This window comes from Marmota marmota, unplaced genomic scaffold (assembly GCF_001458135.2).
Source record: "Marmota marmota marmota unplaced genomic scaffold, marMar, whole genome shotgun sequence".
Lineage (NCBI taxonomy): Eukaryota > Metazoa > Chordata > Mammalia > Rodentia > Sciuridae > Marmota > Marmota marmota.
Window position 1 is genome coordinate 16,152,815 of NW_025999960.1, and position 19,448 is coordinate 16,172,262.

At 41.8% G+C, this 19,448-nt stretch overlaps 3 protein-coding genes across 3 annotated transcripts in view; 2 read left to right on the plus strand and 1 right to left on the minus strand.

The window, feature by feature from the left end:
- Positions 1 to 525: 525 nt before the first annotated feature.
- On the plus strand, positions 526 to 4,274 carry LOC107148730 (endogenous retrovirus group K member 6 Gag polyprotein-like). Its single transcript, XM_015493458.1, has 2 exons — positions 526 to 538; positions 2,680 to 4,274. Exons 1-2 carry the CDS (start codon positions 526 to 528, stop codon positions 4,272 to 4,274), a joined length of 1,608 nt encoding a protein of 535 aa, XP_015348944.1.
- LOC107148623 (syncytin-1-like) lies at positions 2,308 to 9,901 on the plus strand. Its single transcript, XM_015493348.2, has 2 exons — positions 2,308 to 2,460; positions 7,565 to 9,901. The coding sequence occupies exon 2, from the start codon at positions 7,613 to 7,615 to the stop codon at positions 9,452 to 9,454; it is 1,842 nt and encodes a 613-aa protein (XP_015348834.2). The 5' UTR covers positions 2,308 to 2,460; positions 7,565 to 7,612; the 3' UTR covers positions 9,455 to 9,901.
- A 4,762-nt stretch (positions 9,902 to 14,663) lies between these two features.
- Fam186a (family with sequence similarity 186 member A) overlaps positions 14,664 to 19,448 on the minus strand; it is a 67,698-nt gene continuing 62,913 nt past the window's right edge. Inside the window, 4 exon segments of the mRNA XM_048802447.1 lie at positions 14,664 to 14,850; positions 15,754 to 15,905; positions 18,725 to 18,917; positions 19,279 to 19,348. Of these exon segments, the coding sequence (XP_048658404.1) occupies positions 14,664 to 14,850; positions 15,754 to 15,905; positions 18,725 to 18,917; positions 19,279 to 19,348 (602 nt within the window).

Consider the following 19,448-nt stretch of genomic DNA (forward strand, 5'->3'; position numbering starts at 1 on the left):
CCATGTGCTGCTGAGAAGAAAGTATATTCTCTCATTGAAGGTTGGGATATTCTATGTATGTCATTTAAGCCTAAGTTATTGATTGTATTATTGGGTTCTATAGTTTCTTTGTTCAGCTTTTGTTTGGAAGATCTATCTAGTGATGAAAGGTGTGTGTTAAAGTCATTGAAAATTACTGTGTTGTGGTCTATTTGACTCTTGAACTTGAGAAGAGTTTGTTTGATGAACATAGCTGCGCTGTTGTTTGGGGCATATATATTTATAATTGTTAAGTCTTATTGGTGTATGGTTCCCTCGAGCAGTATGTAGTGTCCTTCTTTATCCTTTTTGATTAACTTTAGTTTGAAGTCTACTTTATTTGATATGAGGATAGAAACTCCTGCTTGCTTCCGCAGTCCATGTGAGTGGTATGATTTTTCCCAACCCTTCACCTTCAGTCTGTGGATGTCTTTTTCTATGAAATGAGTCTCTTGGAGGTAGCATATTGTTGGGTCTTTTTTTTTTTTTAATCTAATCTGCTAATCTATGTCTCTTGATGGTGAGTTTAGGCCATTAACATTCAGGGTTATTATTTGAGACATGATTTGTATTCCCAGCCATTTTTGTTTACTTTTGGTATTTAATGTGACTTGGTTTCTCCTTTGATTAGATTTTCCTTTAGTGTAATCCCTCCCTCTGTTGATTTTCATCATTGTTTTTCATTTCCTCTTCTTGGAATATTTTGCTGAGGATGTTCTGTAGTGCAGGCTTTCTAGTTGTAAATTCTTTTAACTTTTGTTTATCATGGAAGGTTTTTATTTCATCATCAAATCTAAAACTTAGTTATGCTGGATATAAGACTCTTGGTTGGCATCCATTTTCTTTCAGAGTTTGGTATATGTTGTTTCACAATCTCCTGGTTTTGGAGATCTGGGTTAAAAAATCTGCTGAGATATGAATTGGTCTCCCCCATAAGTGATCTTGTGGCTTTTAAGATTCTATCCTTATTCTGTATGTTAGGCATTTTCATATAATATGCCTTGTTGTAGATCTGTTGTAATTTTGTCCATTTGGTGTCCTGTAAGCCTCTTGTATTTGGTTTTCCAATTTGTTCTTCATGCTTGGGAAATTTTTTGATATTATCTCATTGAAGAGATTGTGCATTCCTTTGGTTTGAAACTCTGTGCCTTCCTCTATCCCAATAACTCTTAGATTTGGTCTTTTGATGCTGTCCCATAATTTTGGATGTTCTGTTCATGGTTTCTAACTTTCTTCACTGTGTGGTCAACTTTTTTTTCCAGATTGTATACTTTGTCTTCATTATCTGATGTTCTTTCTTCCAAGTGATCTAGTCTGTTGGTTATGCTTTCTATTGAGTTTTTTATTTGATTTATTGTATCCTTCATTTCAAGGATTTCTGATTTTTTTTTTCAGGGTCTCTATCTCTCTCTTGAAGTAATCTTTTGCTACCTGTATTTGCTCTCTTATCTCATTGTTGGAGTGATCATTTTTTTGCTTGTATTTGCTCATTTAGGTCATTCTTTAATTCACAGATCATTTTAATTATGAACCTTATGAACTCCTTCCCTGACATTTCATCAACTTAGCTGTACATAGATTCTGTTATTATATTGTCCTGGTTTGTTTGGGGCACTTTCCTCCCTTGTTTTTTCATGTTGTTTATGCGTGTTCCTTTCTTGCAGTGTGGATCTGAGATATTACAGTTTCTTCCCCATATTCTTGTAGTGTACTCATGCAGATTGTCTGTACCTCACCTTAATGTTGGGCTTCCAGACCCTGCTGATGTCCCACAATGGATTCTACTGCATCCTGGATCTGGGACCTGAATAAGTTGGAGTGGGTAGATCTGGGCCACTGGGTTTGACCTTCCGTGGTAGTCTGCTGGTCGGAAGAGACTGTCCTGCGCCAGAGGCTAGGCTCTATCAGGTGTCTGCCCCCCTGGGAAGGGGTGGACTGGGCTTGCTGTGCTCCTAGGTCCAGCACAGGTGTGTGTGGGTAGATCTGGGCTCCTGGGCTTGACCTCCTGTTGGCAGCAGGTCCACCCTGGCCCCTGGAGCCCTACCTCCACTAGTTTGTTCTGCATGCCAGTGTGGCCAGCTCACAAGGCCATGGCAAACTTGCGGTTTTTCTGTTCCTGCTTGTCCGTCTGAGACATATGTGTCCCACGGGAATGCCTTGACCTTTTCTGGTCTGATGGACTTATTGCTAAGGGAGGTTTCGGTACCTGACAATAATAGATGTTAAAACTAAATTTCTCCCCCCTCCCTCCTGCTTTTGGGTAGTTTTCCACTTCTGCTGCTTGGGGTATAAAAAAGGTGTGTTAGCAATAAAGAGTATTGACTCCTGGATGAAGAACCTTGGTGTCCTGTGTGTCTTTTAACCTCGCCGTCCCTCGCCGGACTCGGCTCCCTTGGCCGGACGTGGCAATTGGAGGTTCCCACCGAGATCCGGAAAGCAGGGGTAAGTGGACGGGGCTCACCTTCTAAGAAAGAAGGGGGAGGATTGGTTTAAAGATAATTTAAAGAGACAGGGTACGTACCATGGGTAACTCAACAGCGAAGGTTCGTCTGGCCAACGAACTGAAAGAGCTGTTAAATACACAAGGAACAGGAATAAAAACTAAGACTGCAACCGAATTCGTTGAAATTATTGCCCAGGCTTGTCCTTGGTTTCTGACAGGAGGATTTCTTAATAATAGTGACTGGGACCTGGTGAGGCATGACCTTCAGAAATTATTGAGGGACCGGGGCTCGGACAGTGTCCCAGTTGCCACCTTTTCCTTATGGAGGTTGGTAAAGGATGCTTTATTAACAGATAAAGTAAAGATCAAGGATCAGCTTGCTGAATGTGAACAGGCCCTTAATCAGGTGCAGGAGGAGCAAATGGCAGAATCCTTAAAGGATGAGGGTCCTCTTGAGGACTCGGGCTCGGGGGGTAGGAAACGCCTCCAGATTTCTAAGCCCAAAAAGGATCCTGAGGACCTCAGTTCTCTCTCTGAGGAAGAGGAGGGATTAGAAAGGGAGATAGAGGAATTAGAACATCGCCTTAAAAGGGCAAATGTGAGGGTGCCTAGGGCCCCCTCAATTGCCGCACCTCCTCCCTATAATCCTGATTGGAATGAGGACGCCCCTACTAGACGGGCGGGGGTCCACTGGGGTTCTAGAGCGGCTCAGGTTTTTCCAATGATTGAAAACGCCGATGCTGATGGACAGCCGGCCAGAGCCCATGTCCCCCTAGCCTTCAAGGACATAAAACAGCTTAAGGAGGCGGTCATTAATTATGGACCTCATGCCCCTTTCACATTGACCCTCTTCGAGTCCTTCTCAGCCAGTCAACTAATACCTAATGATTGGCAGCAACTTTGCAGGGCTGTGTTATCTGGAGGGGATTTCTTATTGTGGAAAAGTGAATATCATGAAAGGTGCCGCGAGCTGGCTCAGATTAACCTGAATGCGGGCCATCAACGGCGAAATGCTGAAATGTTAACAGGAACTGGGCAGTATGCCACCATAGGCCAACAAATTAATTACGACCCAGGTGTTTATGCTCAAATAGCCTCAGCTGCAGTCCATGCCTGGAAAGCCCTGCCCGTTTCTAAGACTGAAGCAAAAATTTCCAAGATCTCTCAAGGGCCCTCTGAACCTTATTCGGACTTTATAGCCCACCTAATGCAGGCGGCTGGAAAAATATTCCCTAATCTAGAACAGGCTATGCCACTTATTAGACAACTGGCATATGAAAACGCTAACACTTACTGCCAAAATGCTATTAAGTCCTCCCGGGCCAAAAGTATAGATGACATGATTCGAGCATGCAAAGATATAGATGGGCCTCATATTACTGGTCAGGTTTTGGCTGCTGCCCTTAAGACTGGAATGCAAAAATCTGATAACAGGGGAACCCGCTCTAAGGGGTGTTTTAAGTGTGGGAAAGAGGGACATATAAGGAGAAACTGCCCGGAAAGGAGCGAGGGTGCTGGCAGAGGGATGCCTAGAATTTGTCCTAGATGTCATAAAGGAAATCATTGGAGCAGTGAGTGCAGGTCAAAATTTGACATCCAGGGTAACCCAATACCGTCGGGAAACGGGAGCAGGGGCCCGCCCCGGGCCCCGGAAGCCAAAGTGTACGGGGCAGTGCAGGGACAGAACAGTGCCCCAGGGAGTGGGCGTCTCCGCCACCTCCCACTGACCAACCCCTTTCTATCTGGGAACTCCCCAGGGGAACACCAGGAAGCGCAGGACTGGACCTCAGTTCCACCTCCCGAGCGGTATTAACTCCCCAAATGGGACCTCAGACGCTGCCTACTGGGGTTTTTGGACCCCTGCCAGAGGGGACGGTGGGACTAGTGTTGGGACGAGGTAGCGCAACTCAGTGGGGCTTGAAGATTCTTACGGGGGTTGTTGATGCTGATTATCAGGGAGAAATAAAAATAGTAGTAGAAGCTACCCAAGGAATTGTTATTCTTCCCCCCGGGGAGCGTATAGCTCAATTGCTGCTGCTACCCTTAGCTTCCATTCCTGGGCACGCCCTCCGTGGGTCCCGGGGCGACGGCAGCTTTGGCTCCACTGGAACTCCCCAGGCCTTTTGGGTAGCTCATTTGGATTCGCGTCCCAACCTGACCATTGAGATACAGGACAAGGCTTTCAAGGGAATACTAGATACGGGGGCGGATGTCTCTGTCATTTCTGAAAAACAATGGCCACCTGCCTGGCCCCTCCAGAGTCCCTCGGCCATATTACAGGGGATAGGACAAACCCGACCAAAAAGAAGTGCCTCCTTTTTAAAATGGAGAGATGGCGAAGGACATAGTGGCCATTTCCAGCCTTATGTGGTGACTGGACTCCCCACGAATCTTTGGGGGAGGGACTTGCTTCATCAAATGGGGGCTATTCTTACTACCCAGACTTTAAAAGGAAATAATAACTTTGTTAATGATGCAATGCTAGACATGGGGTGGATCCCTGGAAGGGGACTAGGAAAGAGACATGAGGGCAGAATATCACCTGTGGATCCAGCGGAACAGGTTACCCGGCAGGGAAGAGACCGGAGAGGACTGGGAAATTTATCCTAGGGGCCACTGAAGTGCGGCCACCTCCACTGTCCATTACTTGGTTATCAGATGACCCTGTGTGGGTAGAACAGTGGCCCCTAACTAAGGACAAATTACAGGCCGCTTCCCTATTAGTTCAAGACCAGCTTAAGTTAGGACATGTGGTGCCCTCTACCTCCCCTTGGAATACCCCTATTTTTGTTATACAAAAGGGGTCTGGGAAGTGGAGACTTCTTCAGGACCTACGGGCTATTAATAAAACTATGCAACACATGGGACCCTTACAGCCAGGGCTACCCTTTCCTACTGCGATCCCAAAGGATTGGCATCTTATTGTCATAGATTTAAAAGATTGTTTCTTCTCTATCCCCTTAGACCCACGAGACCAAAAGCGTTTTGCTTTTTCCTTGCCTTCCACAAACTTTAGGGAACCTTACCAACGGTATGAATGGACCGTCCTACCTCAAGGGATGACTAATAGTCCTACAATGTGCCAATATTTTGTAGCTGAGGTTTTACGACCCTTTCGACAGCAGTTCCCACAGCTCTACCTCATTCATTATATGGATGACATCTTACTGGCAGGGCCCAAGAAAGAAAGGCTTCTTCAATCTTATGAAGTCCTCCAATCCCTTCTAAAAGGGGCAGGGCTGGTCATAGCACCCGAAAAGGTGCAGTTTCAACACCCTTACAATTATTTGGGATACATCATTAATAACATAGGAATCTTTCCCCAGAGACCCCAGTTCCAGATAAATCAGCTCAAAACTTTACATCAGTGGCAGACATTCCTTGGAGAAATACAGTGGCTGCGCCCGTCCTTTCATATTCCAACTGGAGAGCTCAAACCCCTGTATGACCTCTTGCGAGGAGATCCTTCTCCTACGTCGTGTAGAGTACCTACACCAGAAGCCTTACGAGCACTGAGGCTAATAGAAGAGGCTCTGCAGGACATGCAGATTACGCAGATAGATTATTCTCTGCCCTTGTCATTTATAGTTCTACCTTCTAAAATTACTCCCACAGGAGTGTTCTGGCAAACGGGTCCCATTTATTGGGTCCACTTGCCGGCTTCTAACCCCCGGGTATTGACTCCCTTTTATGAGCTAGTTATTAACTTAATTTGGAAGGCTAAATATTTGGGTGATGCATTGTTTGGAAAAACCTTTGACATACTTATTCAACCTTACACTCAAGATATGATACACAAGTTACAACAAGAACATGACCTTTGGTGTCTTTTCCTGTGCAGCTTCAAGGGTCAGATTGATAATCACTTCCCTAAACATAGACTTTTGGAGGGCTTTAAAAGGTGTCCCATTATCTTCCCAAAGATTATGAAAAGGGAACCTATTCCAAAGGCCCAAACTGTATATACAGATGGGGCCAAAAATGGATTTGCCGTCGTTTTTGATGGATCTCAAATTCTCCGACAACCTGTGTCAGGTCAGTCGGCCCAAAAGGCGGAAGTTGAAGCTTTAATCATAGCTCTCAAAGTCTATAGTTCTATTCCTCTTAATGTATATACTGACAGCTTGTATGTAGCCAATCTGGCTCTAGTCATAGAAACAGCATCATATATTGGAAAGCAATCCACCATCACAGAACAACTACAGGTAGTACAGCTTCTCATTTGGGCTAGACGAGATCCTTTATACATTGGCCACATCCGAAGCCATTCAGGGCTCCCTGGACCTTTGTCAGAGGGCAACGCAAAAGCAGACGCTGCTACTCATGCTGTTGGCCTTTCCTGTGTGACGACCAAATATGATAAGGCCTTACAATTCCATAACAAATTTCATTTAAATGCACAGTCTTTACGCTTCCACACAGGATGTTCACGAGACCAAGCTTTACAAATTGTCTCATTATGTCCAACCTGTGCACCATTTATTCATTCTCCTTCCCTTGGGGTTAATCCAAGAGGATTACAACCTAATGATGTCTGGCAAACTGATGTTACACACTTCCCTAGCTTTGGTAAGCTCTCCTTTATACATGTTTCCACTGACACATATTCTGGCTTCATTTTTGCCACCTTACATACTGGAGAGAAGGCTAAGGACGTAATCAGTCATCTTCTAAAAGCCTTTTCCTCCATGGGCACCCCACGATGCCTCAAAACCGATAATGGTCCCGCATATGTAAGCCAGGCGGTTCAACGGTTTTGCACCCAATGGGAAATTAATCATAAGACTGGAATCCCTTATAATCCACAGGGACAGGCTATCGTGGAACGAGCCCATCAACATTTAAAAACTTATTTGCAAAAAACAAAAGAGGGGGAGATATACCGGAATTGTCAGGGACCACAAGCACTTCTAAGCATAACCTTATTTACTTTAAATTTTTTACTCACTGACACTGGAGGGCGCACGGCTGCACAACGCCACTTTTCCCCTCCCACTGTACAAGATGCTCAAATAAGGTGGAAAGATTTATCCACCGGAAAGTGGCAACCCCCAGCTCCACTCTTAGCTAGAGTGAGGGGAGCTGTATGTGTTTTTCCCCCAGGAACTGAGAAGCCCATTTGGATCCCGGAGCGCTGCACCAGACCGGTGAATGAAAATTCAAGACAAAATGAAGTTCCCAAGATGGCTGATCCTGCCGCTGTTGTTCTCACCCCTTCAAGTGAGTGCCGAGACACACCTCATGAGCTGGACCCCGCTTGTGGCATTCCTTCTGGACAGGTTTGCTGAAGGAGGGCTTGACCCCCCACCTGGGAATATTCATGAATATCTTTTTGGAGCCCCTTGTGAGTGTAAGGGAGGGCCCCGGCACTCGGCCCCCTCTGGTTATATCCAGAGCATTGATTGTGGGACTAAAGTAGCCTATATGGCGGCTGAACTCAATGAAAACATCGGAGGATTTGAGCAACCAAAATGGGTATGTGTTAATAAGCCCGGACTTGTTGTCCCTAATCCGACCGAGACTCTTGGAAGCTGTTCTGCCACTTGTCATTACACCCCGGCAATGCACATCTCCTGTTATACATCGGCCTCAATTTGTGTTAATAATCAAGGAAAACAGTATTTTGAGGCCATCCTAACTAACACCCGTGGAGAATGGGGGACCACTTATAATTATATTCCTTTTCTTGGTGACCGGGGAGGGGAAGGCATCACGACTCGGTTAACGGAGGCGGGATGTGAGGGCGTCGTGGGTAAACCTTCCTGCTGGCCCATGCAGGCCCCCATCGGAGTCTCTGATGGAGGGGGACCCACTGATGCTATCAAACACCTTCAGGTGATTAAGCTTTTAAAGCCGGAGATCCCTAAGCCTACATACCACCCCTTGATATTGCCCAAATCCCAGCTTCCTGATTTAGATGCCAATACATTAGATATCCTAGAAACTACCTTTTCTTTACTTAACAGTTCTAATCCTACCCTTGCTGGTGATTGCTGGCTCTGCATGACGGCAGGTGCAGTCATGCCATTGGCGGTTCCCATCAATTATACCATTGATGATGACAACACATGTCAATCTGGGCTACCCTTTAAGGTGCAGCCTCTAGGTGGTTTTATGTCATGCCTTCTGGGCATGATGCAAAATAATACCTATGATGTTGATGTTGGAGTCTCTTCCTTTGGAAACTGCTCATTAGTAAAGAATTACTCCTCACCTACTCCGCCCATTTGTCCCCCTAATGGTACAGTTTTTATGTGTGGTGGAAATTTAGCTTTTCCCAGGCTCCCAGCAAATTGGACTGGTGGTTGCGTTCTGGCATTACTGCTTCCTGATATCACGATTATCTCAGGAGATGAACCCCTACCCATTCCTAGCCTAGACATCTTAGTTAGAAGACACAAGAGAGCTGTGCAGGCCTTACCACTCCTTGTTGGCCTTGGAATAACCGCTGCTGTGGGTACAGGCACGGCGGGATTGGGTACGGCTATACATTCTTACCGCCGCCTATCTCAACAGCTTATAGATGATGTGCAAACCCTGTCGGGAACCATTAAAGACTTACAAGACCAGATAGACTCTCTAGCAGAAGTAGTTCTTCAGAACAGGCGGGGTTTAGACTTGCTTACTGCCAATCAAGGGGGAATTTGTTTAGCCCTTGGGGAGAGGTGCTGTTTTTATGCTAACAAATCTGGCATAGTTCGCACAAAAATTAAACAACTCCAAGAAGACCTAGAAAAAAGGAGGAGGGAATTATTTGAGAACCCTCTCTGGACTGGACTTAATGGATTTTTGCCTTATCTTCTTCCCTTATTGGGACCATTGTTAGGCCTCCTTCTAGTAGTGGCAGTAGGACCCTGCATTGTAAATAAGATAGTACAATTCATTAAAGATCAAATTAATATCTTAGCCTCTAAGCCGATACAGGTTCACTATCAACGCTTAAAGATGGATGATCGCCTCTCTGAAATATACTTCAGACCGATCCGAAGATGAGTGTCCTCCTTAAAAGAAGAACTCCTGCCATATCTTTTCTCTATGCATACCTCTCCCTCTTGCTTTCCTGTACTAGGATCTTTGCTGTCTAATCTCTCGGTCCAATCACATCTGCCATTCGGCGGTGACGGTCGTGGGTCCCGTAGGTGGAGACGGTTAAGCGTTCACCGCAATAATGTCTTGATAGGTCATAACACCTTGAGCTGATCTTGTAGTACCCAGTGACGGGCAACTTTCACGCTTGCTGTGCGACCTAAGACAGGGAATCGGGGCCTTCCCAGAGACGGGTAAGCATCGCAAGGGCTGTGAACGACCTAAGACAGGGGCTACTTGATTCCCACTGGCATGCAAAAAACAAAAGAGGGGGACTTGTTGGCAGCAGGTCCACCCTGGCCCCTGGAGCCCTACCTCCACTAGTTTGTTCTGCATGCCAGTGTGGCCAGCTCACAAGGCCATGGCGAACTTGCGGTTTTTCTGTTCCTGCTTGTCCGTCTGAGACATATGTGTCCCACGGGAATGCCTTGACCTTTTCTGGTCTGATGGACTTATTGTTAAGGGAGGTTTCGGTACCTGACAATAATAGATGTTAAAACTAAATTTCTCCCCCCTCCCTCCTGCTTTTGGGTAGTTTTCCACTTCTGCTGCTTGGGGTATAAAAAAGGTGTGTTAGCAATAAAGAGTATTAACTCCTGGATGAAGAACCTTGGTGTCCTGTGTGTCTTTTAACCTCGCTGTCCCTCGCCGGACTCGTCTCCCTTGGCCGGACGCGGCAACCTCCCACTATAGTCTGCTGGTCAGAAGGGGCAGTCCTGCACCAGAGGTTAGGCTCTGGTGAGTGTCTGCCCCACTGGGAAAGGGGTGGACCAGGCCTGCTGTGTGCCTGGGCCCCGCAGAGGCCAGTGTGGGTGGATCTCTCTTATTGGTTGGTTTGTTTTCTTATTGAGTCTTGAGAGTTCTAAGTGCTAACTCCTTTAGTATATATAAGATTTGCGAATATTTTGTCCCATTCTATTGGTTGTCTTTTCATTCTTTTAGCAGTGTTATTTGAAGAACAGGCATTTTTAATTTGGGGGGAGTTTTCTATTGTTGGTTTTTAGAAGATAAAGCAAAAAAAAGCCACATTCTGGATTTTAAAATTTTGGTTCTGGATTTTAAAATTTTTCTTTCTTTCTTTTTGTACTGGGGATTGAACCCAGGGGCACTTAACCACTAAGTTATATCCCCAACAATTTTTTGTATTTTTATTTAGAGACAGGGTCTCACTGAGTTGCTTAGTGTCTTGCTAAATTTGCTGAGACTGGCTTTGAACTCATGATCCTGCCTCAGCCTCCTGAGCCTCTGGGATTACAGGTGTGTGCCATGGCACCTGGCCTGGTTCTGCATTCATATTCTCTTAGATTCTTACCAACTGTTTTATCTCAGTGACTAGTTATAGCTGAGTGTGCTGGTGCACACTTGTAATTCCACCATCTCTGGAGGTGGAGGCAGGAGAATCATTAGTTTGAGGCCAGCCTCAGCAATTTAGTGAGACTCTGTCTTAAAATTAAATAAATAACTAAAAAGAACTTGAGGTGTAGCTCAGTGGTAGAATGCCCCCGGGTTCAATCCCTAGCATATATGTGTATACACACACACACACACACACACACACACACACCAAAAAAAAAATCAGTGCCTGGTTACTATGCCTGTCAGGCATGTAGTCTCAAAACATATGATCTAAAATCAAGCAGGTAAGTAATGAGAGAATTTACCACACAGAATGGTAAGTGCTGGGATAGTTTTTATTACAAGAGGCAATGGATGCACACAGAAGAGACTGGAAAAGGCAGATCAGAAAGAGAATTGCATAAGCTGAGACCTGAAGGATGGTAAGAATAACTAAAGAAGTCTCTTGATTTGTACTTGAACTGCCACAAAATGAAATAAATATTGTCCTCTTTAAAGGGAAGACTTTGAAGAGATTCTAGTGAGGAAAAAAAATGGGGAGAATGGTAAATAGTAATTGATCATATAGTGCCCATTATTACTAAAAAAATGCTATCTTAAACTTTATATATCCTGTATTTGTCCTATTTTCAGTAAAATATAAAATATTTCTTAGGGCTGGCAAAAAATTAAGAGATTTTAATTTCCCTCTCTCCTTTCCATGGTATTATAATTTTTCATTGCTTTCAGTATCTCCTACTTTGGAAGTTTCCAGGCACCTAAACTCCAGTTAGAAACTCTTTTTTTTTTCATTTTTTAAAAAATTTTAATTTGTTGTATATGACACCAGGATGCATTAAAATCCATATTACATATAGAGAGCACAATTTTTTATATCTCTGGTTGTACACAAAGTAGAGTCACATCCTTCATGTCTTCATACATGCATTTTGGGTAATGATGACCATCACATTCCAATGTCTTTCATACCCCTATGTTCCCTCCCTTTCTTTCCCTCCCTCCCCTTTTCCCCTTTGCCCTATCTAGAGTTCATTTAATCCTCCCATCCCCACCCCCCCAAGCATATTATGAATCAGCATCCTTAACTGGGTACAGTGGTTCATGGCTGCAATCAAGCAGCTAGGGAAGCTGAGGCAGAAGGATTGCAAGTTTGAGGCCTGCCTGGGCAATTTAGCAAGACATCTCAAAACAAAAAGTAAAAAGTGCTAAGGATGTACCTCAGGGGTAAAGCACTCCTGGATTCAATTTCCAATACTGAAAAAAGAAAGAAAATCCTTATACATATTTTGTATGTAAATAACACGGCAATATTGAAGTTTTAGAGAATCTCAATAGAGAGATTGTAGATTAAATAAGGACAATAGGTACCAAATTCCAGAGAGAGGCACTAGATCAGGATTTACAGGGTAATTGACTCTTGGACTTTGAAGGTATGAAGCAGTAAAGGAGAATAGGATATTAAGAACTTCTACCCCTCCACCACTCCATGAGTTTAACATGGGCCTCTGCAGAAGGACCAATACACTTGACTGGCTAGCTGCTCTGACAACAGAAGCGAAGAGGCTTCTGCTATACTGACTTCAACCTACTGGACAAAGAAATCTTGAGGGTTTCCATAGATTAGATATGGGCCACACATTTACATATATTCAAGAGATAGTGTGAAATTGTCTTAATTTCTGTTCAAGAGGACTGCCTAAATATTGTAAACACATCTCAGCAAAGAGAAGCTAAAAGTATTTCAGGATTCTCAGGGACTGAGGAAGGAATAAATAAAAGCAATCAGTTGAAAAAGAAGTGTATTTGCCTAGATCAAATAAAACTGCAGATGAGAGCCCCCTAGTGATGATGATCTCCAAAGAACTCCAAAGAACCAAAAATAGTGTGGAAAGAGTCAGTTTAAAAAATCTAACACATTTAGGGCTGGAATTGTAGCTCAGTGGTAGAGCATTTGCCTGGCATGTGTGAGGCACTGGGTTTAATTCTCAGCACTATATATAAACAAATAAATAAATTAAATAAATATCCATCAACAACTAAAAAAAAAAATTTTTTAAATCTTCCATGTTCAAGCCAGGTATGGTGGCGCATGCCTGTAATCCCAGTGGCTCAGGAAGCTGAAGAAAGAGGATCGCAAGTTCACATTCAGCCTTAGTGACTTAGTGAGGCCCTAAGCAACTTAGTGAGACCCTGTCTCAAATAAAAAGTGCTGGGGATGTGTCTCAGTGGTTAAGTGCCCTTGGGTTCAATCCCTTATACCAAAAAAAAAAAAAAAAAAAAAACCCCACAAAAAACAACAACAAAAACCCTGCTACATTCAGAAAGCAATGTTAGAAAATGTAACGGTAACATTGCCCAATAAATTTTCCTTTGCCCTTCTCTACCCTCCCTTCCCAGAACTCTAATCCCTAAGGGGTCACTAACCACAAGAGCAAACTGGAAAAGAAGGAACAGAAGCATTAGACCAGAAAAGAGAAAAGAAGCTGTCCACGTCCTCCTTTGACTATAAACTGAATGGTCTAAGTTGAAAGAAGGGAGAAGCCTCAACTTTCTGGATATTTATTTATTTGGCACTAGGGATTGAACCCAGGGCTGTTTTACTACTGAACTATACCCCCAGTCCTTTTTTATTTTTTAATCTGAGATAGAGTATTGCTAGGTTGCTTAGGGACTCGATAAATTGTTGAGGCTGGCTTTGAATTTGTGATCCTTCTGCCTCAGCCTCCAGAGCCACTGGGATTACAGGCATACACCACTATGCCTGGCTTAATTTTCAAAATTCTTTGTTTAGCACATTAAATAATTCTTTGTCCTAAAAAAAGGCAATTCAGACTCCAAAACTCCTTGCTTCCACTGGAATGACTTCCAGTGGTTTATGAAAAACTGATTAAACAGAATTTAGAAATGTAGAACCACATGATCACCTTACACATACTCTTTATAACTCTTTAGTGTATTCTGGGATATAAGCACCTAATTTACCTCAGATTATTTTTGTATTTGTTTTGAGACATGATTTCACTGTTGCCTAGGCTGGTCCCAAACTCATAGGCTAAACTGATCTGCATCAGCTTCCTGAGCTGCTGGGACTGCACGTGTGCACCACCAACTCTACTAATTTACCTCAAATTGGATCTAGGTATGATAACTGCATTTAAAATTTTCTCATTGAATCATAATGTGTATAAAAGTATTCTACAGTGGTCTTTCTGGTACTTCCATTAACAAATCCCTAAGGGTAGAATTCAAAGTGGACCTATATAGTATTAGATTAGGCTTATGTTATTATAACTAATGGTTTGTTTATTTGTTTGATATTATTGGTGACATCTCCAGGCCTATTAACAGAAACACTAGCTAATGCTGAGTTTACCTGTAAATGTACATTTAACTGGTGTGAGTCTAAACTCACACCAAGAACTTAACTTTTGGTACTACAGGAGAAAGTCAAATTAAGGAAACAAAAGATATATAACCAGCTGGGTGTGGTGTCGCATGCCTGTGATCCCAGCAATTTGGGAGGCTGTGATAGGAGGATTAAGACAGGAGGATTGCTAAAGCCAACCCCAGCAGTTTAGTGAGGCCCTAAGCAACTTTGTGAGACCTTGTTTCAAAATAAAAATAAAAAGAGCTGAGGATGTAGCTCTGTGGTAAGATGCCCTGGGTTCAATCCCTGGTATAAAACAAATACACACACACACACACACACACACACAGGTCCAATTTCCAGAGTATTCCCAGTCCTATATTTACTCTTTACTTACTGTGATTGAATGGATGCGAGAGATTTTCTGAAGGTAGACTGAATATCTAACTGTAGCAATCTAGGAATATCTGGGTACCCACCCAGTTGGGCCCACAGTGAATGTATTGACATCTTCTCTGTTATTGGGTAGCTTGATGTAGACAGATCAGCATGCCACATGGCTTTCATCCAATCTTCTTGTCTGCAAAATCAAAGATCGTTAAGTGAAAGTGTCAAATGCTTTGAGTTCCATAGTAATCAAAATGAACTTACTCTCCCCTCTTCTCTTCACCACTACCTTGTTCAGTTATGCCCTCCCCTTACACTGAGGACCATTAGTTATGCCCACTATGACAGATAAATGGATAGAAAAACAGAATATGCTGATGTAGTTAACAAAGCTGCATTTCCATGACTGTACCTACCAATCCATTTTTAAGCTTCCTTCTTAGTGTCATGAAGTATGGAGCACATATATCATTTCCTTTTTCCAAAGCTCCTGCCTGGCATGGCACAGCCATGTGATCCTACTACTTGGGAGGCTAACGCAGGAAAAGTTTGAGGTAAACCTCAGCAACCTAGCAAGGCCCTGTCTCAAAAAAAAAATAAGAAGGGCTGGGGATGTAGCTTAGTGTCCACGTGTTCAATTTTCACTATTTTTTTAAAATATTTTTTTAGTTGGACACAATACCTTTATTTTATTTATTTATTTTTACGTGGTGCTGAGGATCAAACCCAGGGCCTCACATATGCTAGGCAAGCGCTCTACCGCTGAGCCACAACCCCAGCCCTCAATTTCTACTATTGCAAAGGACAAAAAAAAAAAAAAAAAAACAAGGATTAAGGCTTCTAAGTTTCCTTATTAGATATGGTTAAAATAATTAGTTTCTTAGCTATTTTATAAGGTACTCAAAATTAGGTGTTAAATATTTTTAAGTAAAAATAGACATAAATAAATCTCTTGTTAAATTAGCTAAGGAAATTAATACTCCTGTTCCATATCATAATTATAGTGAAACAGAAGCTGTTGGGCATAACTTTAAAAAAGCATTATGTTTCACAGAGCAACCAAACAAAATTTAACATCAGTCTTTCTACCACATACCTAAATTTCTTGAAAGCATCAGACTTTTTTTCCTTTTCAAATAGTAACTCTAGGAATGGCTGTTGACTAAATTCAGTAGATGTAGGTATTTGATTTTTGTCAATGATCAAGTGGATAGGTAGACTAAGATTCAATTTATACTTCTCTTGGAGCTGAAAATAAATACATAAGAAAAAAGGAATCAACTTATCGCTTCTAAGCCTTTTGGCTTAGATCCAGCGTTTAAAAAAAAAAAAAAAAAAGGAATCATGGGATGAAAAGGCCAGAATTTTAAGAAGGTCTTCTAAACTTACCTTAGACTAAACTATGAGTACTTCTTTCCTTTGGATTTGCAAAGCCTCTTCCTCCTCCACCCTATCTTCAACATACACAATTTCAGAGACGGCAGCTATGTTATATAAAAACCTTGATGCTACTTAAGTGCTAATCCTAGTCCTCTCATTTCCAGGCTGTGAGACTTTGGATTACTTGCTTAATTTATCTGTACCTCTTTTTCTTATTTCTTTTTTTTAATATTTATTTTTAGTTATAGGTGGACACAATATCTTTATTTTATATTTATGTGGTGCTGAGGATCGAAACCAGTGCCTTACACATGCTAGGTGAGCACTCTACCTCTGAGCCACAACCCCAGCCCCTCTTTTTCTAAAACAGGGGTGATAACATAGGATTGCTATGAGAATTGTATAACATACATGGAAGCACTTTATAAATTGTGATGCATATTCAAATGTAATGATAGCTAACTAACATTTAGTGAATACTTACTGAATGCCAGACACTGAGATAAGTACATTCCATATATCAGCTCATTTGGTATTTATAAAAAATTTATGAGGTAAGTACTATCATTATCCAAGTCTTACATATGGAGAATCTGAGGCTCAGAAAACTCAAGTTGTCCAAAGTCACTTAGCTAGTAGTAGCAAAACAGAGTTGAACCCAGTCTAATAGCAGAGTTAACCCTCTTTTTGGGGGGAGGGGTTTAATCAGGGATTGAACTCAGGGGCACTCGACCACTGAGCCACATCCCCAATTCTATTTTGTATTTTATTCAGAGACAGGGTCTCACTGAGTTGCTTAGCACCTCGCTTTTGCTGAGGTTGGCTTTGAACTTGGCAATTATCCTGTCTTAGCCTCCTGAGCTGATGGGATTACAGGCTGGACCACTGTGCCTGACTAGAGCTAACCCTCTTAATCACCATCCTGATTCAGTCAAGGTATTTATTTATAATCTACCCTCTTAATACTTTTGCTTTAGTTCCTGTCTCTTCTTTATGTCTTGATACTCATACCTCATATCATGTGGATTCTGATGTTAATTACCCCAGATCCTTATTCATCCTCTGAAATGCCTTAGACATTGTGTGATTCTTGTTAGAAAATTCATGTTACTGCCAACCTATCTTGCTTTACTCCATGTAGGCTAACCATATTTGCCAAATCAAAACTTGGGCTATATTCATTTTTTAAACAAAGAACTATAATATTTAAAATTAGTCCTTCTGGAAAATTTAGAATATTTGATTTGGATCAGCTATGATGGGAAGTCTCACTATACCTTCCATTTTCCAAATAATTTACATTTTGTAAAGCAATTTTTTTTTAATCCTGAGCCACTGGGATTATAAGCCTGCAGCACCATGCCCAGGGTCAATATTTTGTTTTTGTTTTCATTTTGGTATTTGGGATTGAACCCAGGAGCGCTTAACCATTGAACTATATCCCCAGCTCTTTTTACTTTTTGAGAGACAGTCTTACTAAGGCTGGCTTTGAATGTTGCCATCCTCCTGCCTCAGGCCCCTGAGTCACTGGGATTACAGGTGTGTGCCACCATGCCTGGCTAAAGTAATCACCCCACTAAAGTTAATGAAAGAAAAGGATATATACATATAAAAATATTCCTAGAACTCCAGGAACATTGTGCTAAGAATGCTAAGAATTTCCAAGCACATGATCTCAGGACAAAGAACCTTTTGGAAGGTCATAGTCATGCCCCAAAGCATATTGATTGTTATCAAAAGGATTTTTGGCACATAATGAGTAAGATGCAAGAGTATAGAATCTTCTGCATCTGGTGCTATGTAAGTAAGTTAAACCTTTATCTTCTTTGTAAATTTATTAAAATTGGTTTCCTGATAGTTTTGAGTAGAAAAGTAACCACTCGGAATCATATAGAAAGCAATGACTTCAAGAGGCAATCTATAGGCTGATGAATGTGTATTGACTAGGAAACAATTGAGCATTTCAGGAAATCTCTCCTATTCTCATCTTTTTGTCATCTAGAGATCCAGCAAGTATTCCTATTGTCAAGTATTCACTGAACTTCTAAATTGGGATAGTGGGTTAGATGGTCTCAAGATATATGTCCACCCAGAATCTACAAATGTGTCTTTATTTGGAATAAGTATCTTTTGCAGATGTAATTAAGAATCTCAAAATTAGATCATCCTGGATTAATTGGGTGTGTCCTAAATCTAATGATGTGTGTGTGTGTGTGTGTGTGTGTGTTGCTGGGGATTGAACCCAGGGCCTTATGCATATGAGGCAAGCACTCTACCAACTGAGCTATATCCCCAGCCCTGACATGATTTTATAAGAGTCAGAAGACACACTGGGAAGAAGGCCATCTGAAGGCAGAGATTGGAATTATGTGTCTATAAGATAAGGAATATCAATGATTGCTCACAGCCACCACAATCTAGGGGAGAGGCATGGAGCAGGTTTCTCCCTCAGAGCCTGCAGAAAGAACCAACCATATGACACTTTGACCTCAAGAATTTCTAGCCTCTAGAGCTATGAGTAAATACATTCCTGTTTTAAATTATCAAGTTTGAAGTAATTTGTTACAGCAGCCTGAGGAAACTGATATACATGGTGCTTTCAGGTAAATGTTGTTTTCAAAGATTACCAGTTTTATTCTTGTTTACAACACACTGGAGAGAGAGAGAGAGAATGGAAAACAGGTTACCTGGCTAAATAAGGACATCATGTTCTTCAGGCACCGACTTCGTTTCTGCTCTAGAGACTTCTGCTTCTCAGTCCAGACCTGCATCACCTTTTTCTGGTAGTCATCAATTCTGCTCAGCATGATGTAGAGGTTTTGCATCTCATAATCTTTCCCAGTGTTTTGGATAGTTTTTAATTGCTTAATTATGTTGTATCTTGAAAAAATTAACAAGAATTAGATTGATATAGTTACTGAGCCTAATTCAGCAAACCTGTGCTCAGTTTCCTTGAACTCTCATCACGTCTAGTAAGTAGAGAGGTACGATGAGATGGGGGGCTTATTTAATAAGACCTTAATCTAGTTCCCTATATGAATAAACTTTCAGAAATCCATATGGCTATAAAATTTGCATGAACTCATCACAGAGTTTTCTAGTGTTATAATAGTGTTGCTTAATATTATTTCAATATGTAAAAATTTTAATATGCCTATTTGTAATAAAAATTACCCTAGGAAACAAAATACTTATTTTTTTAGTGTTCATATGTATCTTACACATAGGAGGTATATATAACACAATTATGAAAAAGGCAATGTCCATGTCTTCAAAGCATTTACAACCCAGAATAGGAGAATATAAATTAACTGAGAAATAAAAGCAAAAAGTAAACAATTTTGACAAGAGAAATAAAGAAGGCTTTATTGGAAGGGGTCAAAAAGGATCTTTTTTTTTTTTTTTTTTTTT

What these genes read in the sequence shown, in the direction of transcription:
- LOC107148623 (XM_015493348.2), top strand. Translation starts at nt 7,613, where the DNA reads ATGAAAATTCAAGACAAAATGAAGTTCCCAAGATGGCTGATCCTGCCG.